Below are 24,935 nucleotides of genomic sequence, written 5' to 3'. Positions count from 1 at the left end.
GCCATTGTGAAAATGTGTTTACCTTAAACAGTGAGTTATGGACGTGTTCTGTTCTACATCAACAGAGAGATCAAGAAAATCTTCGTCTTTGCTGCTAACCTGCCACCAACAAAAACAAGATTTAATGGCATTTTAAAGCGTTGCAACATTTTTAATTTACCCTCTTCTCATCCTGTCAATATACACCAGGAAGGCCTCACTGCATCTTAGAGAAACACGGAGGCAGCCAGCTTCCCCAATCGCAATTATTGCCCAATGAATTTCGACAGTCACAGATTTGCATTTCGAATAGAATAATAATGTTGAAAAGGGACCTTGGAGGTCTTCTAGTCCAACCCCCTGCTCAGGCATTTGTGGTCCAATGCAGAGGTAGCATCTAATCATGGTTCAGATTTTGTAACTAGGACCGTGTATTCGACATAACTCTAAGGCAGGATTTTATTTTATAGTTTTATAGTTAGTTGTGAAAACTGTCTGGGTAACTTTTGGGTCATTCTCTTTCAGCCCAATCCACCTCCCAGCGTTCTTTCTGTGGGGAAAATACGAAGAGGAAATATTATTAAGAATATCTGCCACCTTGTTCCATTTAAAAAAAAGGTGGGATGAAGACAACTCTAGAAAGAGTGCAGAGAAGAGCAATAAAGAGGATTAGGTGGAGACTAAAACAGATGAAGAATGGTTGCAGGAATTGGGTATGTCTAGTTTAATGAAAGGAAGGACCAGGGGAGACATGATAGCAGTGTTCCAGGTGCGTCTTATACTCCGAAAAATACAGCATATTTTCCCGAAAATAAGACCTAACCAGAAAATAACACATCTTTTGGAGCAAAAATTAATATAAGACCCGGTCTTATTTTCAGGGAAACATGGTAGCTGTTAAACGGCTCTCCCAAATTAAGGTGGCCTTGGAAAGAGTGTTGTACAGTGTATAAAACACTTCTGGCTGTCCCAAAATGTTGCGCTGCCTATGGAATAATGGCTTGGCAACCTGCTCATACTTATCATCATTTGCCAAGCTCCCCGCAATCATGAGATTGTTATCTGCAATCCTCTCTACCGGCTTCACTAGAACGTTAAATGAGAACTTGGCCATGAAGGTTGCCTCCTGGCGATAGAATTCCCTCTTGTCTCTGGGCACTGGCTGAAGGGAATTGTCATCCTTCTGCCAAGATTTAAGCTCCCTTTCTGCTTCCCACTAGAGGAGTTCCCTTCTGGGCACAAAGGCCTGTACTTCTTCTGCAGGATGCAGAAACAGAGCTCAAGTCCTCTGTTTCTGCACCCCACAGGAGTTCCTTTGGGTGCACGGAAGAGCTGAACACCCACTTGCAGAATGGCGCAAGGCAGTCTTTGTAGAAAGGGTGTTCCTCACATTAGCTGGGCACGCTGCAGAAAAATGCAAAGTTAAGTGGACCAATGTATGCGCGTTTCTGGGCCCTGTAACAAGTCAAGGCTTTCTGGGCACGGTGGGGTGGGCAACAGGTCCTGGCTTCCATCACCCGGAGGCATCCATGCGTTCCCCTGAATGACCCATACAATTGTCTAATGAGAGCAACGGAGAGCCGGGATTGCAGTCATTGAGCAAAGTGGTCTCGCATAACCATCACTTCACTCAACAACCAAAATTCTAGTTTCAGTTGTGTCAGAGTATTCATGAACCGGCAGAGACATGGTAACAGGTCAGCCAATGAACTGGCATGGTAACAGGTCAGCCAATGAACTGGCATGGCAACAGGTCAGCCAATGAACTGGCATGGTAACAGGTCAGCCAATGAACTGGCATGGTAACAGGTCAGCCAATGAACTGGCATGGTAACAGGTCAGCCAATGAACTGGCATGGTAACAGGTCAGCCAATGAACTGGCATGGTAACAGGTCAGCCAATGAACTGGCATGTTAACAGGTCAGCCAATGAACTGGCATGGTAACAGGTCAGCCAATGAACTGGCATGGTAACAGGTCAGCCAATGAACTGGCATGGTAACAGGTCAGCCAATGAACTGGCATGGTAACAGGTCAGCCAATGAACTGGCATGGTAACAGGTCAGCCAATGAACTGGCATGGTAACAGGTCAGCCAATGAACTGGCATGGTAACAGGTCAGCCAATGAACTGGCATGGTAACAGGTCAGCCAATGGGGCTTGTTTGCAAAACAGAAACTTAAGCAAAAGGTCTGGGTGTGGCTTAGCTCTGTGCTCACCTCTGAAACGAAACTAATCTAGTAGTCTGCTCTGAACTCTGAACTGAAACAATCTCTCTTCTCTCCCACGTTGGAAGAATCTGCTGTTGGTATGGTACATTTATTCATGTGTTGTTATGTATATAAAGAAGTTAATGAAGCCTGCTGAATCAGTTATCTCTGTGTGCTTTCTGGATGTGATTTCTACTGCAAACTCTGCCAAGTTGTGATCGTAAGTCCAGAAATTCCTGCAGGTGTTTGCATATTATACACATGTACATTGTGCTCTTGGTACAGATTTGCATATTTAAATTATGTAAACGTGCCTGCTTTTTGCAGATAGATTTGTATATATTAAAATTATGCACCATGCTCTTTGCATATATAAAGAAACTGGGCTGAGAGATCAGTCCCTTTAAAAAAAAATATTTTCACAATAAATGGGGAGAGATAAATGGCCCCCAAACACGCACATAATAAATAAATATTGCCTTTACCAACTAGGACCATCCTCATTTCGATGACTTTATAAAGGTAGAGATTTCTTTGACTAGGCAAGGATTAGCCAGCTGTTTACAGGTAATTCTTGTTTTAATCCTGCCAATGCTTACAGTTTCGCAGTTCAAACATCTCGTTTCATTGGTCAAGGTTCCTTGAAAAATCTCGTGCACCCAGGTGAGCTCCTGTTTGTTGTTCTCTTCCGCTTCGTTCATGTTGCCGTTTTTCAGCTTGCCGTTTTGTTTTTCCTGCTTCTTCTCCTCTTGTAGAATGTCAGCAACCGTGTTCAGCAAGTAATTCAAAAATTCGTGAGCATCCTGCTGCATGTAGTTGTCAAAAAGATCTATTTAAAAAAAAGATGTTATATTTATTTATCTATCATCCATCCATCCATCCATCCATCCATCCATCCATCCATCCATCCATCCATCCATCCATGTGAGTGTTGTGGCCCAGTAGGAGCCATTGAAGCTGCTACCAGACTCCGACAGCAAGGGGCCCTATGAGTCGGCTCTGGATGATGTGGAGGACCCTGGACAAGGTTCCGACTCTGAGCAGGGCGCAGAGAGGCTGGTTGGCCACCAGGAGGCACCTGACCTTTGGACCAATGGGGAGGAGACAAGGGAGAGTGAGCCGGAAGCCAGTAGTGAGTTGTTCCTGGATGCACGCCATCGAAGAGCTAATAGGCGTCAGGAACAGTTGCGCAGTTACAGGAAGTAATTGCACTCAGCTGGTGGTCATTAGGCTCCTCTCCAGACTATAAAAAGACTACTTGTGCACACGCCCCTCTTGCAGAAGTCAACACAGGATCGAATGTCGGAGAACATTGTTATGAGCTTGGCAGGCTGGATTGCTGCCAAGACTTATCTGTGTTTATTGCTGCCCAAGCTTGTCTGTGCTGGTTTGCTACCAAGGACCTGTTTGTCTGTTAATTAAATGCCGTAACTTATCTTTGGCTCGGAGTGTGCTTGGGTGTGGAACGAGGAGGTCAGAACATGTATGTATGTATGTATGTATGTATGTATGTATGTATGTATGTAAAAGATGGCTAGAGCCGCTCATATTATAATGCACACAATTCTGGCCTGCTAACAACAATAGGGATAAAGATACAAGTGAAACCAATACAGAAAGAATGAAAGGAATAAAAAAAATCAAGTTAAGAAAAGCCATATTGTTGTGGCCCGCCAGTGAGGAGGTTGGGGAGGAAGATGGGCGAGTCCTGGAGTCTGGGGAAGGCTCTGATGAGGGCTCTGTGTCAGAGGCAGAGAAGGGGCCATGGCCGTACGCCAGTTATCAGCTGCCTTCAGAGTCAGACATCAGTGAGGCAGGCGAACAGCTGGAGCCTTTTCCCAGTGTGCGCATGTGCAGAGTGGCCAGACGAAGGGAACAGCTAAAGAATAGGGGTCGACTTGGGAGTAAGGCCACAGGTGGACGGTGAATGGCCCCTCCCAGAGGGAATAAAAGAGGGGCGAAAGGGGAGTGGAGTTTGCAGGAGGCAATTAGTTCATTCCTGCATTCTTGCCAATTGCGGCATCTGAAAGATATCAGCCTGGCCACTCTCCAAGCCTGATAAAGGTCGGTAATTGTGAACTATCTTGAAAGACCGTGGGAGAGGAAAGACTTTGCTGGAGAGGAATTGACTGTAAATTTAATAAAAGGGACTTGTCGGGATGAGGACTCGGCTTCGTGCTGCTGGGGGAGCCTAGGTCAGAACACAGATGCTCAAAAGGCGGGTTTCACATAATTTTACCACCGGTTCACGGTGCACCGAAAATATGAGCATGTGCATCATCTTCCGTGCATGCGCTTTGCGTGCACACGCGGCTGGCTCACATGCGTGCAGCTTAGGAAATGTGGCTAAATAGGATGGCATAGTGTCGGAGCGGGTGAGTTGCCGGCAGCTTGCCACTACCAGTTTTCCCGAACGGGTCCGAACCGGCTGAATACCGTTACTAGGTAGATCCATTCCTCATTGTCTTGAATAGCTGGGATCTACACCTACCATTCTCCTTCCGTAGCCTTGAGATGAATTTTTTGGGGGGAATCACCCCGACTTTCTTCTTTTGCGTAGCAATGCTGTGGAAAAGATCTGCCAGGCACGTCAAGAGGTTTTCCTTTTTTTTCTGCTGGGCCTTATACGCCAGCACATTTTCCCGAAATGGCCGGCAGAAGTACAGAGCTTGCAGGACGGAGTTGCAGTAACACGTGTTGCCGAACTGCGGACAAACATAGAGATAAGCAACGGATGAAAAAAAAAAAGAAAAACAGCTAATGCAACACCTGGTTATTAACCCAACTTGCTCTTTATTGTCCTACCACTGCTCATCATTACTCAAAGCAACCAATCAAGGAATGAACGAAGATCACAGGTGTCTTAAATTGCCCTCTGATTAGGCATTAAATGGCAATTAAATTTGATTTAGCAATTCAGTTGCTCTCCATTTTGATTCCAAGGGGATTTTGATGAATTGGTAAATGACCTCACTGTCCTTTCAGAACGTCACATTATGTCCATGGAGATTCTCGGTCGTCCAGGGCATGGTTCTCCCAAAGGGCTTTTTTTTTTTTCAAGAGCCGAGGTGGCGCAGTGGTTAAATGCAGCACTGCAGGCTACTTCAGCTGACTGCAGTTCTGCAGTTCAGCTGTTCAAATCTCACCGGCTCAGGGTTGACTCAGCCTTCCATCCTTCCGAGGTGGGTAAAATGAGGACCCGGATTGTTGTTGGGGGCAATATGCTGACTCTGTAAACCGCTTAGAGAGGGCTGAAAGCCCTATGAAGCGGTATATAACTGCTATTGCTATTGCTAAGAGGACTTTCTTGTTTTTTTTTTCTCTGAAGACGTTTCGCTTCTCATGCAAGAAGCTTCTTCAGCTCTGATTGGATGGTGGGGAACGGAAGGATTTATATTCCTTGCAGGCAGCTGGTTCATTTGCATCCTTTTAGAGAGTGGTTGAGGCCACTTGGAGGTTTGTCTGTGTCCTCAGGGCCACCTGAGCGGTGCAAAAATCTTCCTTCCATTCCCCACCATCTAGTCACAGCTGAAGAAGTTTATCAGTTAGACTTAGACTTATATACCGCTTCATAGGGCTTTCAGCCCTCTCTAAGCGGTTTACAGAGTCAGCATATTGCCCCCAACAACAATCCGGGTCCTCATTTTACCCACCTTGGAAGGATGGAAGGCTGAGTCAACCCTGAGCCGGTGAGATTTGAGCAGCCGAACTGCAGAACTGCAGTCAGCTGAAGTAGCCTGCAGTGCTGCATTTAACCACTGTGCCACCTCGGCTCTCTAGTTTCTTGGATGAGAAGCGAGATGTCAAAGAAGACATTTTTTCAAAGAAAAACGAGAAAGTCCAGTTGCCTCTTTCAAAAAGCACCTTAGGGTTAAGCACAGAACGTTCTTCGCAAGGACACGAGAATGCAGCTGCCATATACATTTACATTCAGACAGATTAGATAGATTAACAGTGTTGGAAGGGATCTTATAGGTCATCTAGCAGGAGATCCTACACCATTTCTGACAGATGGCAGTCCAGTCTCTTCTTGAAAGCCTCCAGTGATGAAGCTCCCACAACTTCCAAAGGCAACTTCTGTTCCACTGGTTGATTATTCTCACTGTCAGAAAGTTCCTCCTTATTTCTAGGTTGAATCTCTCCTAGGTCAGTTTCCATCCATTATTCCTTGTCTGCCCTTCAGGTGCTTTGGAAAATAGCTTGACTCCCTTCCTCTCTGTGGCAGCCCCTCAAATATTGGAAGACTGCTATCATGTCAACCTGGTCCTTCTCTTCATTAGACTAGCCATGCCCAGTTCCTGCAACCGTTCCTCATATGTTTTAGCCTCCAGTCCCCTAATCATCCTGGTTGCTCTTCTCTGCACTCTTTCTAAAGTCTCAACACCATTTTTATAGTGTGGTGACCAAAACTGGATGGAGTACTCTAGGTGTGGTCTTACTAGGGCTTTATAGAGTGGTATTAATTCCTCCCTTGATGTTGCTTGTATCCCTCTGTTAATGCAATTTAGGATTGAATTGAATTGAATTGAATTGAATTTATTATATTTCTATGCCGCCCTTTTCCCCAAAGGGGACTCAGGGCAGCTCACAATCCAAGTCAAGGGGGGGGGGTACAAATAAGGAATAAAAAAGACGAACAGAACAATACACAATTTAAAAGCACACAACAACCATACCATTCGAGCGGGGACAAAAGCTCATTAGCCCCAGGCCTGTCGGAACAGCCAGGTTTTAAGGGCTTTGCGGAAGGCCTGGAGGGTGGTGAGGGTTCGAATCTCCACGGGGAGCTCGTTCCAGAGGGCCGGAGCAGCCACAGAGAAGGCTCTCCTCTGGGTGGTCGCCAGTCGGCATTGGCCAGCGGATGGAATTTGGAGGAGGAGGAGGCCTAATCTGTGGGATCTAATCGGTCTATTGGAGGTAATTGGCAGCAGGCGGTCTCTCAAGTATTGGCTTTTTTGGCTGCCGCTGCACACTGCTGGCTCATATTAAGCTGGTTGTCCACTAAGACTCCAAGATCCCTCTCACAGCCACTGCTATTAAGCCGGGTCTCACCCAGTTTATTTGTGCATTTTTTAGTCAAACCCCTTTACAACATTGTAATAGATTCTTCAACTTTCAGGCTGTCCCCCATAACTGTAAATGTAATCCTCATATCTGCAAATTTACACTTTTCAGGGGAAGATACTCTGAACATGTCAAAGTTCCCCAGCCAAGTTTGTTTCAATTATACTGCCTGGCTACAGCTTGGCTAAAGGATTCCCACTAAGGAAGAGAGGGGCTGATACCCAAATATCGGCAGGGCACCATGTTAGGGAAGGCAGAACGGAGTGATAATACTTACGTTGACCAGTCCAAAGTAGTGTTCATTAAGTGGAAATTGCTCTGGCCCAATGTCTTTTTCCAGAGCGGAGGCATTGGTGCCCTGGGGGGAAAAAGAAAGAGGCCATTATTCTCCCACAAACTCAAATTCAAATAGAATCAGAGAGGGACAAATGAGTCCCAGAAAGGACAGTTTTCTCGCTTCACGAAAAATGGCACTAATTATGGTTCTCACAGGCAATGCTTCAGAGAGCTGTGCGTACTCACATCCTCCTTCTACTCCATCGGTGTCTCAATGTTGCTGCAAAGACTATGAATGCCCTCATCCTTTTAGCACCCCAAAATATTAAGCCCCACAGCCCACTGTAACAGCATTGCCAAAAAGGCATTAAGAGTCGTTATCCTAATTTTGCGAAGCTTCCTCTCTGACAACATTGTACTGCTAACTAGGACATACAAAACCCTTGCCAGACCAATCCTCGAATACAGCTCATCCCGCCTGGAATCCACGCTGTATATCGGACATTAATACGAGTGAGCGGGTCCAGAAGTATTTCACAGGAAGAATACTCCACTCCTTTACTCACAGTGGAATTCCCTATGCCACCAAGGCTTGAAATTTGCATGGCACGACATAACCGCGGTAGACTAAAGCGTGCCGACAACACCGCAGCGCTAAAACCGCGATGTCAAAAGCGCGCCCACAACAGCGCGCCGACAACAGCGCACCGACAGAAGCGCGATTTAACTTAAGGTAAGGTTTAGGGTTAGGTTTAGGGTTAGGTTTAGGGTTAGGTTTAGGGTTAGGTTTAGGGTAGGTTTAGCGTTAGGTTTAGCGTTAGGTTTAGGGTTATTTTTAGGGTTATGTTACAGCGCGCTTCTGTCGGACAACCTGGAACTATGCCGCCAGCAGTATGATTTAAGCGGCAGTACACAAACAAAATTGTACTGTTACTTGTTGACAAATAAAATAAATAAATAAAATTGTCTGCTACCACGTCCTACTGTCAACGACTACTTCAGCTTCAACCTCATTAATAGGCGGGAAAACAATAGATACAAACTCAAGGTAAACCGCTCCAAATTCGATTGCAGAAAATACGGCTTCAGCAATGCCTGGAATGCTCTACCCAACTCCATTGTTACATCCTCAAACCCCCATAGCTTCAACCTTAAATTTTCTATCCTGGACCTCACCCCATTCCTAAAAGGCCCATAAAGGGGGCATGCATAATAGCAATAGCAGTTAGACTTATATACCGCTTCATAGGGCTTTCAGCCCTCTCTAAGCGGTTTACAGAGTCAGCATATCGCCCCCAATAACAATCCGGGTCCTCATTTTACCCACCTCGGAAGGATGGAAGGCTGAGTCAGGTTTGGGTTTAGGTTTTATTCAACTTGTATGGCGCCCTATTCCCGAGGGACTCAGGGTGGCTAACAAAACTAAGGGAGGGGGGTGTGGGACAATACAAAAGGGAAGGCAACAGAAACAGACAACAATACAAAACAATTAAAAAGGTCTCAACAAGCACACCAATTCGAGTAGGGGATGGAACTCAACAGCCCCAGGCCTGCTGGAACAGCCAGGTCTTAACGGCTTTACGGAAAGCCTGAAGGGTGGCGAGGGTCCGAATCTCCACGGGGAGCTCGTTCCAGAGGGCCGGAGCAGCCACAGAGAAGGCCCTCCTCCGGGTGGTCGACAGCCAGCATTGGCCGGCAGATGGAATTCGGAGGAGGCCTAATCTGTGGGATCTAATGGGTCTTTGGGAGGTAATCGGCAAGAGGCAGCCAACCCTGAGCCGGTGAGATTTGAACCGCTGAACTGCAGATAGCAGTCAGCTGAAGTGGCCTGCAGTACTGCACTCTACCCACTGCGCCACCTTGGCTCTAAGCCCACCAGAATGCCTACTGTCCCTGTCCTACTGTCCCCGTTTATTTATACCCATTTCCTTGGTTCATGTCAATGTTCATACTTACGCCTGCTATCTTGTACACGTTTGATAAACCAAATGAATAAAAGAAAAGAAATATGGTCTTCAAAAAACTCATAAAGGGGCTTTTTATCCATATCGTCATAACCATAAATGAGCATGGGAATGCCGGCAACTTTAAACGAGGAGGAGAGCACGAGATCCATTCTTTTTGAAAAGAAAGAAACTAGAATAAACCTCTAAAAGGAAGATGGTTTGTTTGCCTGCCCTCCCCAACCAAATCCATTAACCTGCCATCAATCATTTCCCCAGACTAACATACAAAAATAAACACTCCCCCCAGTTTTACTGTTGCTGTCCAGGTTTATTTAGTTTCATAATCTTATCCAATTTTTTTTCCCTATCTGCTATTTTAGTTTTGTCTTAAGTTGCAAGGAATGGGATGTTTTTACTTGCTTGGATTAAGAGAGAAACTCTGGTTTTTTTTCCCCCTCCCCACCCCAGTAAGAGAATGTTTTCAGAAGAGTCGAATGGCAGAATGAGAGTGAAACCAGATAATTGCAGAAAGCTTTAAAAAAAATAACAGCAACTTGCCTGTAGGTGGGAGCTCCTAATACAATGTCATGTATTTCTTTAAATTTCATCTTGCTGTCAAAAATTATCTGTCGGATCTAGGCTACCCAAGCTTTTAAATGTGTCCTTCTTTCCAAACAGGAACATCCATAAAGGCGTGACCCGTCAAAAGCGCGGACGACAAAAGCGCGATCGACAAAATCGCGCCTTTGACGTCATCACAGCGCGATGAAAAAGATCGAAAAATTCAAATAAAAATTAATAAAAATTAAATTAAAGCAAGCCGATTCACATAAAGGTAAGGGTTAGGTTTAGGGTTAGGGTTAGGGTTAGGTTAAGGGTTAGGGTTAGCTTTAGAGCGTTAGCGTTAGCGTTAGGGTTAGGTTAAGGGTTAGCGTTAGGTTTTTCGTTAGTTTAACGGTTAGGTTTAGGGTTAGGTTTAGGGTTAGGTTAAGAGTTAGGTTTAGGGTTAGGTTTAGGGTTAGGTTTGGGGGGCTTAGGGTAAGGTTTTCGCTTTATTTTTACATTTTTTGAACTTTTTCGTCGCGCTGTGATGACGTCACAGCGCGCTTCTGTCGAGCGCGATTTTGTCCTACGCGCTTTTGTGGTGGAACCCCATAAAGGAGGGTCAAAATAATAATAATAATTAAGATGATGGCACATTAAAAATGCTGGACGGAAGTTCAATTGCAATGCTCTGGCCAGGATCTTGATTTTCTGCCTCTGGTGGGCATCCATGCTTGTAGCTGTTCCAATAAGAAAGCCTTTACATAGTTTATCTTCAACGCACATGATGCTATTCATTCTGCTGAGCTTCCCCTCCCATCCAACCTCAGCACACTAGAAGTCACACCTGGATTCATGTAGAGAGTAAGGAAGTTGACCTTGATGGAGTGATGCCCACTCTGTTGCCAAAGTGAGGTGTCAAGAAATATTTTAAATACACTGTTGGAAGAAATGTCCTTCTGGGGTTCGGCTCCAAGTGGGGAAAAAGACACTGGAGGCATGGAGGCTGCTTAGAAAGATGGTTTAATATTTAATGATAGACAGGACCGCATGGCTTGAGGTCCTGGGGGAAAAAGGTGATCACATGCTTCCAGGTGTTGGGTGAAGAAGAAGAAGGGTCGAGGGGGGGGGGGCTTGCAGGGGTTTTATTAATCTGTTCGGCCCCACCTCTCTGTTTCCTGTTCCTGTGTAAGAAATGTATTCTGATTGGTTGTCAGACTCCCATGGGGCCATGCAGGGGCAGCTCTCTAGGCTGAGTCCAGGTTTGGTTGAGTTCTCAGATGCCGTGTGGTCAGTTGGGTAAAGGGCCAATATTATCATGCCTTGATCCCATCCCCTGGGGCTGAAGGGAAGAACTCTTTGTTATGTAAAGGGACTAGCTCAGGCTTTAATGGCTCATGGACAAAGTGGGTGGGGGCAGGAAGCTGTAGGGAGAGTTACTCTGTCCTTTTGAAGCATGTTTCTTCCTTTTCACATCCAGAGAAATATTCTGCCTTTTCAATATTTCCTAGGGTATTTAATTTTCTGGGAGAGGGCTGGGTGATAACTTCCTACAACATAAGAAACAGATAGTATTTTTGAAGAGGTTCAGACAGCACCTTCCTAATTGGCTGATCAGAAGGAAGAGGAGGTACAATACAACCAAGCTTGCAAGATTATAGCTAAAAGGCAAAGGTTCCCCACGCACATATGTGCTAGTCGTTCCCGACTCTAGGGGGCGGTGCTCATCTCCGTTTCAAAGCCGAAGAGCCAGCACTGTCCGAAGACGTCCCCCTAGTCATGTGGCTGGCATGACTAAATGCTGAAGGCGCATGGAATGCTGTTACCTTCCCACCAAAAATGGTCTCTATTTTTCTACTTGCATTTTTTACGTGCTTTTGAACTGCTAGGCTGGCAGAAGCTGGGAAAAGTAACAGGAGCTCACTCTGTTACGCGGCGCTTGGGATTCGAACCACCATTCTGATTGACAAGCTCAGTGTCTTAGCCACTGAGCCACTGTGTTAGGAATATAATTCTAATGGTTGGGTTGGCAATATATAACTCATGTAACAATGTTGTATCTGTTGCTTTAAATCATACTGTAAAATGTGATTGGTTGCTGTTTTCCTCAATCGGCCATAAGAGGGAGCCAGAACGACTGTTAGCTCTCTCTCTGTTTGTTAGATGCTGGGCTGATCTGAGTGCCGTGAGCTATTGTAAGTTTTGCAACTGTTAGCAAACCTTGATTACTGGACTGATTATATGTTACTGGACTATGTTATTTGGATTATCCCTTTACTTAAAGACATTGATGACTGACTGTCTTACCTGTGTATGACTTGGACTGTTTGATGGACTCTGATACCTCTATTTCCACGAAAATAAAAAGCCTATTTAAACTGCAGTGTCTCTGTACGCTGGTTTGTGTGTTCTCCAACACAACTCTCACAACTCTTCGCTGAACGTACTCGCTCTCCCATCGGGGAGCTTACCTAACACACCGCATTATTATAGCTACTGTCAAGTAAAAGTAATTTTAGCCACTTATGGAGTTGATTTCTAAGTTTGGTTCTACCTCAAAGAGCTGACATCATACCAAAATAGCCATTGTGGATATTCTTCAGAGGCTTGACTTCATATAAGGTTATCAAAAAAGAGTTTGGTTTTTAAAAGGAAGAAGGGGTGCAATTAGGAATGCCATTTATTTCTATCTTTCCCATTCATACAAAAGAATCACAGTGGGTTATTTTTATATACTGCCTTGGAAGAAGAAACAAGCAATCTAGAATTGGACTGAGCGAATGAGCTGGCTGGTAGAAAAACCAGGCTGGGTTTAATGCATTCCACTTCTGCGGTTTGTGCAGAAAATAGGTGTTGCATGGCAAAACTCTACACGTGAATGAATTCCCTGAGAGATGAACAGTAGTTTAAAAGATTATTCAACAAAAGAACAATCCAAAACACAGCTCTAAAACTACCATCAAGTACTTCAAGAAAAACAGATATTTTTAGAATGGCTTTCGCAGTCCTCAGATTTTATTATTATTATTATCCTGTTTCCCTGAAAATAAGACCTCCCAGATAATAAGCCCAATGGGGCTTTGGAGCACATGCGCTAAAATAAGCCCTCCCCCGAAAATAAACCCTCCCCAAAAATATTGCAACCCAGCAGCCGCCATGAGGTGACCACACTCGCCGCCTCCTGCACCTCAGAAATAATAAGACCCCCCCCCCAAATAAGGCCAAGCGCTTACTTCAGGGGGTTCAAAAGAAAATAAGACCCTGTCTTATTTTCGGGGAAACGTGGTAGTTAAAAATTTGCTTTGCGAAATTCTTGCAGCAAATGCAAGAGAACCTAAGGTTGTTACTGAGCTAGAAGAATTCTGCAAGGAAGAGTGGGAAAACAGGAGGAAGAGTCACAAATAAGGCAGAAATAAATAAATCCAAGGCAGAAATGTAATTTGAGATAATAGCAATAGCAATAGCAGTTAGACTTATATACCGCTTCATAGGGCTTTCAGCCCTCTCTAGGCGGTTTACAGAGTCAGCATATCGCCCCCACAGTCTGGGTCCTCATTTCACCCACCTCGGAAGGATGGAAGGCTGAGTCAACCCTGAGCCGGTGAGATTTGAACCGCTGAACTGCAAAAAGCAGTCAGCTGAAGTGGCCTGCAGTACTGCACTCTACCCACTGCGCCACCTCGGCTCTGTCTCAGCCCTGACCCTCTCTATTGTGTTCCCCCAAAATAAGAGCCTGTCTTATATTTTTTGCCACAAAAAAGCCACAAGGTCTTATTTTGGGGGGGTATCTTGTCCACTGATTCACGTCACTTGCCTGCATCACGCCCGGCCTCCTTGTCGCTGTCAAGAGGCCTTCAGGAACTTCTTCGGCTTCAGATAGTTGCAGCCAGGCCTTGCACACCTCGGCCCAATTCTTCTGCAACCAGCAAGGCTTTTCTGAAGGCCTCTGTAGCCGATAAGAGAGCTCTGTTATTGGCTATAGAGGCCTTCGGGAAAGACTTGCTGACTGCATGAGAAATGGGCCGAGCGGTGCGAAGTCTGGCTACAACTATCCGAAGGTAAGTAGTAGGGCAGCTCCCCCATCCCCACACTAGCTTAATTTTTACTAGTGCACCCTGGAGTGGGCAGGATCTTAATTAGGGCTTATTTTGGGGGTGGTAGGACTTATATTGTAAAAATAAAGCTAGGATTTACTTTTGGAGTAGGTCGTTTTTTCGGGAAAAGACGGTATTTCTCAGAAACAAAGGGAGAGAGGCTGGGATATGCATCCAGACTTTGCAAAATTCTGTTATAGTAACCTGTTGTGGCCCAGCAGGAGCCATTGGAGCTGCCGATGGACTCCGATAGCGAGGGACTCTATGAGTCGGCTCTGGAAGATGTGGAGGAACCTGGGCAGGGTTCAGACTCCGAGCAGGGACCAGAGAGGCTGGTTGGCCACCAGGAGGCGCCTGGGGCATGGAGCAGTGGTGAAAGTCAAAGGGAGTTGGTCCCTGTTGACAGGCCCTGGAGCAGTGGGGAGGAGCTAAAGGAGTTGGTCCCGGACACCAGGCAAAGACGGGCAGATAAGCGCCAACAGCAACTACGGAGATATAGAAGATAATTGGGGCCAGGTGGTTGTGATTAGGCTCCTCCCAAGAGAGTATATAAGAAGAGACTTTGGGAGGAGGCTGTTTGCAGGACTCAACTATTATACTAAAGCTGGAGAAGCTCTGATGTGTATTTCTTATCTGTGGAAGTCTGGGTTGCTGCCAAAGTCTTGTCTATGTGTTAATTTACTGTGAATAAATTGTCTAGCGGCAATCTTGTGTCGAGGTGACTCACCTTATGGAGGGGGGGACAGAACAGTAACCTTATAATAAAAGTGCCCTGTTTCCCTGAAAATAACACCTCCCTGGATAATAAGCCCAATCAGGCTTTTGAGCACATGTGCTAAAATAAGCCCTCCCCAAAAATATTGCAACACAGCAGCAGCCATGAGGTTCACCACACTCACTGCCTCCTGCACCTCAAAAATAATAAGACCTCCCCGAAAATAAGGCCAGGCACTTATTTCAGGGGGGGTCAAAAGAAAATAAGACCCTGTCTTATTTTCAGAGAAGCACGATAGTATTAGCATTCATAATTTTGGCTCCCTCAAAGGCCCAACTTTCCGTCCTTAGGTCTCTTATATAAAACATGATGAGATGTATTTATCTTCTTGTCGCAGGAAAGGGAAACGGTAAACATTACTGTAGGAACAAGGCTGTTGAGGCAGGAATCAGTTCTTCCCAGGGTACGAGAAAACTGTTAGATCATAGATGAGAAACATAGATGAGATGCTTTCTAAAGTCATCGAGAAAACAGGCAAGTATCTGCTCACCGGGAAAAGTGGAAGGGAAAACTTTACATTTTAAATCCTAGACTGCAGTCCTATTCTAGGCCTTGTACTGCAGTATCTGCTTATTCAGCTTTATTCTTGTTTGCAGCAAAGAGATTTAATTTTTGCTGAGTAGTATTGTGTTTGAGCTTTTTGTGGAGTAAAGCAAATCTTGAATAAGGGATTATGTTTGGGGAGATGAGATTTACAACTGCGGCTGGTGGGAAGCCTGGGCAAATGGTTCATCTCAGCCTCCAAGTAGCTTTAACCATTAGAAACTAATGTAGCATGTTGAAATGTTTACACTGAATTCCAATAAATGGCTTTTAGGTGTAGTTCCGATTCCCGGGGAAGACAGTGGTGGGGAAGGCATGCAGATTTCTTCAAGAGGAGATTGTTAGTAGCGGTGAAAAATAATTTTCCTGAACTTCAGCAATCACACAACACAGTGACAAACTGGAAGTTTACGTGTGATGGAGAGACACACACTGTAGGAGATCATAATCGAGGAACAATGGAACACTGTCATACATCTCTCCAATCCTCTTCCTACAGGGGCCAATCAGGCCTTATTGGAAAGCCATTAAGTAGAAGTTTCTGAACTTGAATTCAGTTTTACAGAAGCCCCTGATTACATCACACTACTTCATTATTCTGCTTGCTTATTTGATTTCCTACTAGATTTTTTATTTTTGGCAAAAAAAATGAAGGTTGTGGAAATTTGAAAATTATTACAATGCAAAAAAAAAAAAATCTTGAGTTTTATCAAATTTAGGTTTTTTTCCTCCCCCAGAGAGATCCAGACCACCTCTTTTAAACGTTAAAATCTTGCCAGGCCAAGATAATTTTAATCTGGTTTTGTGTGCTTTTTTGTTCTCATTGTTTTTGTACTCTGCTCAGAGTCTGTTGTGGCTGTAACAAATTGAATGAAGCAAGAAACAATGGATCAGAGGTGGGTTCCTACCAGTTTGCACCTATTTGGTAGAACCGGTTCGTCAAATCTACCGAACCGGTTAGAAGAGGTTCCACCAGTGGACCCGGAAAGCAGGCCATACCTACAGAAGAGGTTCCAAGATTTTTTGAAACCCAGCACTGCCACAGACACACACACACAGACACAGAGACAGACAGACTGACAGAGAGAGAGAGAGAAAGAAAAAGGAAGAAACAAATAAATAAAAAAAGAAAAAAGAAAGAAAAAGTGAGAGAGAGATGAAAGAAAAAAAGAAAAAAGGGACAGAGAGACAAAAGGAAGGAGAGAGAGAGAGAGAAAGAGAGAGAGAGAGAGAGAGAGAGAGAGAGAGAGAGAGAGAGAGAGAGAGAGAGAGAGAACATATGGCCGGCAAGCCACTCCCACCAGGTCACATGGCCAACAAGCCACTCCCACAAAGGAGGCCACACCCACAGAGTAGGTTCCAAATCTTTTTGAAACCCACCACTGCAATGGATGGAAGCTAATCAAGGAGAGAAGCAACCTAGAACTAACGGAGAAAATTCTTAACAGTGATAACAATGCCTTCCTAAATTGTGGATGCTCCAGTCCCTGGAGGCTTTTAAGACAGCCATTTGTCAGAAAGCAGGGGGTTGTACTAGATGACCTCCAAGACCCCCTGTTACTATTACTGCTCCGCCACTGCCTCATGATTTCTAGGGAAGAGAATATTCAGTTTATGTGGAGTACTTCCAGGTGGTTGGTCATCTTTCAGCTGCTGAATTAATGCTCTGAAGCCAGTAAAACTTGACTGGGTGGTTAAATTCTTTAGTATCTGCCCTGCTTCAGAGTCTATCTCTTATCCCTCCCCCAGCTAAATTTTATAACAATAATAATGATGACAACAGTGGTTTTCTCACCTTCCTGAGGAATGTGTAGACAGTGAACTTTTTTTTTTTTCTGGAGGCTGCTCCAAATGCAATACAATTTCTACAGAAAGGAATGCACAATAATAACACTTCATAATTACACAGTCTTCCTCTTCTTGCACCACTTTAATACACACTGGGAAAATTAAAAGACTGTATGTAAGCTCCCCTGAACACAACAGAACAACTTAGTCATGCCCTTAATAATGTCCAATGAAGTTTGGATAGCCCTTTCCTTAGCATGATCTGTGATATCATTAATCCTGGCTTATTAATTCTGGGAGTTAGAGACTCAATACACCTGGATGGTACCAAGCTGGGGAAAGGCTGACCTGATACAACCCTTTATGGCAGGTCAAAAAAATAATCAATGCCACCTCATAGAAGCATAAAAGCAGGGGTGGTATCCAGCCAGTTCTGACAGGTTCTGGAGAACCGGTAGCGGAAATTTTGAGTAGTTCGGAGAACCGGCAAATAGGCTGTCCTCGCCACCACCACCACCCCGCTGCCTCCCAGCTGATCTTCTTTTGTTGCCCTGAATAGGAGAATCTTACATGGGAAAAGACTCGACTACAACAAGACCAGCATACATTCATACATACATACATACATACATACATACATACATACATACATACATACATACATATGGAAACCAGCTCTAGTCAACAAATGAGCCCCACCCACCACCAAGGCCATTACAACACGAAACAACAACGGACACACAGCCAGCACCAATCAGCACCAATCTACCAGTCATGATACAACCACACAACCAATCATTCCACTTACTGAAACAAAGCCGGCACTCCACACACCCCCACCAAGATTTATAGAAAGACGGCAACTCCGATCACACTTTAAGCCCAAAACCCAGCCTGAAGATGGCGAGTGAGACCTCGCTGAAACGTTGCCAAGCCAATCTCAATCTTACGCGGGAAAAGACCCGAATACAACAAGACCAGCAAACCAACACCTGTGAAAATCTACGAAAACATTATCTATCTACGTATCTATCTATCTATCTATCATCTATCTATCTATCTATCTATCTATCTATCTATCTATCTATCTATCTATCTATCTATCTATCATATCTATCTATCATATCTATCTATCTATCTATCTATCTATCTATCTATCATCTATCTACCTACCTACCTACCTACCTACCTACCTACCTACCTACGTTGTATTTGTGCTGATAAATAAATAAAGGGAGACTAGTATAGATCTATTTCAAGCTATTTAGCTCTCATCAGCTAGCCATACCTTTACTGGGATTCGAACCTGTGCTGTATTGCATCTTAGGCAGAGTGTGTTTATATATATATATATATATATATATATATATATATATATATGTATGTATGTATGTATGTATGTATGTATGTATGTATGTATGTATGTGTGTGTGTATATATATATATATATATATATATATATATATATATATATATATATATATATATATATATATACACACACAATATCAATCATGTGATCAATTATATTACATAATATATTACATAATATTTGAGGTTACTACTTCAGGAGGAGTAATCCCCTCCTCAAACTATAAGACTGGGATAATTCCCAGAGACATAAACATGGTATGAGCACAGCAGCAAAATGGCAGGCACACAAGAATTATAGCATTAGTGAGCAGGAACTTTCACTTATTGTTGTACTTCATGTCGCATTCCACCCATTTATATTCAAACAAAAATCTGCCTGCTTGTTCTACTAGAAATATTAGGATTGCGTGCAGGCACTATCTTATTCCTTTTAGTAATGGTTATTTTGTCCATCTCCGCCTTTATGCTCAATCTGTCAGATTATTCTGCCATTTGACTGGTTTTTTCCCCCTATGGCTTGTTTATGTGTTTTTTATGTGCACCCTTGTGTGCCATGTGTGTGAAAGACATGAGCAAGAGGTGTAAGAGCATAACCATAGAGATGATGAAATGGATTTCAGCCCATGAAAGCTTCTGTCGTAATATATTTAACAGACGCCTATTTAAGGGAAAAAAATCAAAACATTTGCTTGGGCAAGCCATAAGCCACCATTGTTTAAAATAATCATAGGATTACTGTGAGAGGGAAAGGGGTTTGAGGCCGCAGGAAAAAATATTATGTAAATACATTTGCAGTTCGACTTCCCAAAGTATATTTTGCATTATATTCAGATGTGCTGTAATTCACAACAGCGCCAAAACCAGGAAAAAGTTATCAATGAACTGGTTCTAGATACATGTGTGGGAGTCTGAGAATTCAGACTGAAGTTGGCCTGATATTTTTATTAATTTCCTGTTAAAATCAGCAACACAGTTTTGGATGAAAGGAACATAACATAACCCCAAAATAGGATAACTCTGGGTATAAAATCAAGATGCTGATTTCAAAAGCAATGTTTTTGTAACTGGTTACATCACACAACCTAAAACCTGTTTCTGAAACAGGTCTGCTCAGCCTGTGATTGTGAACATATCCACAACCCAAGACACTATTACAATCCTCATTTCACGAACGGCTCTCCACGATGAATCAAAATGAAGAGAACACTCCCTGTTTGTAAACAGTTCCGAGGCTAACCCAGATGTACAATCATGCCCTTCGCCCCTTTTAATTATACATTCCACCAATGCACTTTCCAACTGCATCACAGACAGAGGTGGGTTGCTCTTGGATCAGCCGAACCGGAAGTGGGATTCAGGCCTCGGTCGCAGAACCGGCAGCGACCCAGGCTGGCCACGCCCCTGAACCAGCTCCCTCACCGCTGCTGATGCCGCCGGCATTTTGGATTTTAATGACTGCGGGTGCGCAGTTCACTGTAAATTGTTCTGTGTCTGTGCAAAGAATCATTTATATTGAACGCCGCACATGCGCCCAGCGCATGTCTGGGGCATGCATGGATTGCGAACCGGTAGTAAGGCATCGTTATTGGGCATCAATGAAACAAGGTGATGCTAATCAAGTGATATGGGTGAAGGACTAAGATTTCCCTATGTGGTCTGCCTAATCCAGGACAACTACAATGTGCTTGTTTCAGTGGTTAAGGCCCGGGGCTAAAGAGCAGGAAATTATGAGTTGTCCTGCTGCCTTAGCCACGAAAGGCAGCTGGGTGACCTTGGCCCACTCACTCTTTCTCAGCCCAACTCACTTCACACAATGGTTGTTGTGTAGAAAATAGGAGGGGGGGGGGAGAAAAGAGGGCAGGGTATGTTTTACCATCTTGAGATATTTATAAAAAATAATAAGTTGAACTGAATTGCTGGCTGGGGGAATTTGGGGAATCAAAATCCTACCGATCTGGGATTTGGTTAAGTTGCTCCCAAATAAAAGAAAGGCCACAGCATTGGACATCCCAGCGAGTTTCCAAAATCACAACATAACCTCTCAACGTTCTGCTTAATGCTTCATTCTATCTAACGCTACTCAGCTCTCCATTCATGTCATTAAAGAGTGACTAGTTTTCTCAGAATAGCAGAGACATCATCCTGCCAACAAAAGTGCATATAGTGAAGGCTGTGGTTTTCCCAGTTGCAATTGATGGCTGTGAAAGTTGGACCATAAGAAAGGCTGAGCGCCAAAGAATGGAGGCCTTTGAACCATGGTGCTGGAGAAGACTCCTGCGAGTCCCTTGGACTGCAAGGTGATCCAACCGGTCAGTCCTAGAGAAGATCAACCCTGACTGCTCTTTAGAAGGCCAGATCCTGAAGAGGAAACTCAAATGCTTTGGCCACCTAATGAGAAGGAAGACGGACTCCCTGGAGAAGAGCCTCATGCTGGGAAAGATGGAGGGCAAAAGAAGAAGGGGACGACAGAGAGATGAGGTGGCTGGATGGAGTCACCGATGTGAGCTTCAATGGACTCCAGAGGATGGCAGAGGACAGGAAGGCCTGGAAGAACGTTGTCCATGGGGTCGCAATGGGTTGGACACGACTTCGTAGCTAACAGGTTTTCCCAGGATGGGTCCCGCCATCCTTGACTCATTATTCCATCCATCCATCCATTCGAAAGTAAAGCTTTTAGACATTTCCTGCTGCAAATTTAGGAGTGGAGAGCATCTTGATGATTGGGGAGCAGATATTCAAAATATGAAGTATGAGCCAGGGGCAATGAAAGAAACTCGGCTCAGCCCCTCCTGGAGCCAAGGTGGCGCAGTGGTTAAATGCAGCACTGCAGGCTACTGCTAGATCAGCAGGTCAGCGGTTCAAATCTCACCGGCTCAGGGTTGACTCAGCCTTCCATCCTTCCGAGGTGGGTAAAATGAGGACCCAGATTGTTGGGGGCAATATGCTGACTCTCTGTAAACCGCTTAGAGAGGCCTGAAAGGCCTATGAAGCGGTATATAAGTCTACTGCTATTTCATAAAACAAAGAGGGGTTAAAGCCCCCTTCCTATCTTGCTCCAATTACTAACCCGGGGTCAGTTCCTTGTGAAGCAGAGGTAGAGCTCCAAAATTAAAGGTAAAGGTTCCCCTCGCACATAGGTGCTAGTCGATCCCAACTCTAGGGGGTGCTGATCATCTCCGCTTCAAAGAGCCAGCGCTGTCCGAAGACGTCTCCGTGGTCATGTGGCCGACTAAAGGCCAAAGGCGCATGGAACGCAGTTACCTTCCCACCAAAGGGGTGTTCCGATTTTCCTACTTGCATTTTTGCACTTTCAAACTATGTTGGCAGAAGCTGGGACGAGTAACGGGAGCTCACTCCGTTATGCGGCGCTAGGGATTCGAACCGCCGAACTGCCGACCTTTCCGATCAACAAGCGCAGCATCTTAGCCACTGAGCCACCACGTCCCTTCAGAGCTCAAAAAGCAGCCCCAAATATTGAATTCATGGGGTTTTTTTTGTTTATCCTGGCAACTTTTGCATTTGAATGGGGAACAGCCATTTCTTGCATCCCAATTCTTTGACTGCAGATCCATACCCTCCGCCCAAATACAGGCAGCCCCCGACTTACGACCACAATTGCGCCCAACATTTCTGTCGCTGAGTGAGACATTTGTTAAGTGAGCTGCATTTTACGACCTTTCTCCCCCACCGTTGTTAAGGGGATCACTGCCGTTGTTAAGTTAGCAACACGGCTGTTAAGGGATTCTGACTTTCCCGTTGATGTTGCTTGGCGGAAGGTCGCAAAAGCGGATCATGTGACCCAGAGGCATGGCAATGGACGTAAGTATGAACCAGTGGCCAAGCATCTGAATTTTGATCACTGGGATCGCATGGATGCTACGAAGGTTGCAGCTGTGAAACGTGGTCATAAGTCACTTTTTTCAGTGACGTCGTAACTTTGAACGGTCACTAAATGAACCATTATAAGTCAAGGACTTACTCAGCGGGGCAGTCCACGAGTAACAACAGTTTGCTTACTGACAGTTCGAATTACGACGGCGCTGAAAAAAGGGGTCTTCTGACCATTTGTATGATTGTTGCTGCGTCCCAACAGTCATGTGATCAAGCTTCAGGCGCTTGGCAAATGACTCACACTTATGACGGTTGCAGTTTCCCGAAAGCGATGTGATCCTCTTTTGTGACCTTCTGCCAAGCAAAGTCAATGAGGGAAGCCAGATTCACTTAACAACGTGTTCCTAAGTTAACAGCCGCAACGATTCACTCGACAAAGGTGGCCAGGCTGTAAAATAGGGCAGAACCCACCTCACCTATGTCTCACTCAGTGACATAAATTTGGGGCTCCATTGTGGTCCAAAGTTGAGGACTCCCTCTGGATGCACAACAGCTGGAGAAGTAGTCCTTGACTTATGACCATTCTCACAGCAACCCAGGGCCTACCTATCTCTGAGGCACCCTGCTCCACATAATGACCATAATGGGGAGAGCCAGGATCGCTTTTAACGACCGCAACTCCTTCACAACCGCCATTCTGGCCTCAACAGTGGTTGTAAGTCGAGGCACAACATCTGTAGAAGTACTCTTCAACTTACAACTCTTCTTTCAGCAACCCAAGGCCTCCACCCCATCCCCGCTCCGCATAATGACCATAATGGGGGGACTCGGGATCGCTTTAACAACCACAACAACCTCAAGACCGCAATTCTGGGCTCCACTGTGATCATAAGTCGAGGACTCCCTGTGGATACAGAACCTACAAGAAGTCCCCCACTTACGACCCTTTCTTCCAGCCAGACGCCCATCCCCAAAGCACCCCTTTCCTACCTAATTACCGTATTGTGGTCATAAGTCAAGGAGTCCCTGTGGACGCAGAACCTACAAGAAGTCCCTCACTTACGACCGTTCTTGCAGCAATCCCCCCCATCCCCAAGGCACCCACTTCCACATAATGACTGTAATGGGGAGACTTGGGGTTGCTTTAACGACCGCGACAACCTCATGACTGCAATTCTGGGCTCCAGTGTGGTCACAAGTCGAGGACTCCCTGTGGATGCAGAACCTACAAGAAGTCCCTCACTTACGACCGTTCTTCTAGCCACCACCACCCCATCCCCAAAGCACCCCTTTCCCACCTAATGACCATAATGTGGTCATAGGTCGAGGACTCCCTGTAGACGCAGAACCTACAAGAAGTCCCTCACTTACGACTGTTCTTGCAGCAATCCCCCCATGCCCGAAACACCCAGTCCCCGCATAATGACCCCCCATCCCCAAAGCACCCCTTTCCCACCTAATGACCATAATGTGGCATAAGTCGAGGACTCCCTGTGGATGCAGACCCTACAAGAAGTCCCTCACTTACGACCCTCCTTCCAGCAATACACCCGCCCATGCCCGAAACACCCAGTCTCCGCATAACGACCGTAAGGGAGGGGGAGTGAAGCTTTAACGACCGCCACAACACCGCTTAAAGTTGCTCCTGCCCGACGTGGCTGCCGGCCGGGCGGCTCCCCTGCCTGACGACCCCCGGAGGTGACCCGTCCCCGTCTCTCCCGCGGGGCCTCCGCCCGCCCTTCCACTCACCATATTACAAATGGAGGCGATGTTTCTGACAGTCATGGAGTCTAACGGGGGCCGCGGTTCCCCAGCGCCATCTTCAGAAGGGGAAAGCCCGCATGGCCGCGGCTGCAGGAGCTCAGGCGGCGGCGGAGGCAGAGAGAAGCGGCCCCGCGGGAGGCGGCGGCGGCGGCGGCTGCAGCAGCCGGCAGGGAGAGGCCAAAGGCGGGCAGGCGCCCGAAGGGCATCGGCGGATCAGCTGCAGCAGCGCGCCGGGCAGAGCATAGCTGGAAGAGGCGGAGGAGGAAGAGGAGGGCAGCGGCGCAGACGGAGGACTCCGCTTCGGGGCTTTCGCCTCGCCTTGCCCGGGCCCGGCCGCTCCTCACTCGGCCGCTTCCCTCCTTCCTTCGCCTTCTTCCCGCTCCTCCTCCTCCGCCTCCTCCTCCTTCCCTCGCGCCGGCCGCTCCGCCGCTTCCCGTCTCTCCATCGCAGCGCAGCGCCCGGGATCCACTTTGACAGCGGCGGCGGCGGCGGCGGCGGCCGGGTTTGGCAAGGACGGTCACTCCCCGCCGGTGACGTGGACGGCGGCCAATCGCCGCGGCCGCTTTTCGGGAAGGACGAATTGCGAGCGGGGAGGCGGGCGGGGGGGAGGGAGGAGAAAGGCAATCCCCGCCCACCAGGCCAGTCTAGGAGGAGGAGGAGAGGAGCGTAGCCGAAAACGGCGCTGGGAAGAGGGATTTGCGCCTTTCAGGAGCTCCGGGACCCGCTGTTCACCGTCCTTCTCTTCCTC

At 46.0% G+C, this 24,935-nt stretch overlaps 1 protein-coding gene across 1 annotated transcript in view; it reads right to left on the bottom strand.

Moving 5' to 3' along the window:
* Window positions 1-24,674, bottom strand: part of USP46 (ubiquitin specific peptidase 46) — a 41,539-nt gene extending 16,865 nt beyond the window's left edge. Inside the window, exons 1-5 of the mRNA XM_087724748.1 lie at window positions 24,173-24,674; window positions 7,531-7,611; window positions 4,681-4,894; window positions 2,789-3,018; window positions 23-99 (exon numbers count right to left, since the gene is read on the bottom strand). Coding sequence (XP_087580874.1) covers window positions 23-99; window positions 2,789-3,018; window positions 4,681-4,894; window positions 7,531-7,611; window positions 24,173-24,208 — 638 coding nt within the window. The 5' untranslated portion in view covers window positions 24,209-24,674. The remainder of the gene's footprint in view (window positions 1-22; window positions 100-2,788; window positions 3,019-4,680; window positions 4,895-7,530; window positions 7,612-24,172) is intronic.
* Window positions 24,675-24,935: the final 261 nt, after the last annotated feature.

Source organism: Thamnophis sirtalis, unplaced genomic scaffold (assembly GCF_051295495.1).
Source record: "Thamnophis sirtalis isolate CommonGarterSnake01/CBP01778 unplaced genomic scaffold, rThaSir2_p1.2 scaffold_10, whole genome shotgun sequence".
Classification (NCBI taxonomy): Eukaryota; Metazoa; Chordata; class Lepidosauria; order Squamata; family Natricidae; genus Thamnophis; species Thamnophis sirtalis.
The sequence above is the reverse complement of the archived record's forward strand: the minus strand, read 5'-3'. Positions and strand labels throughout refer to the sequence as shown.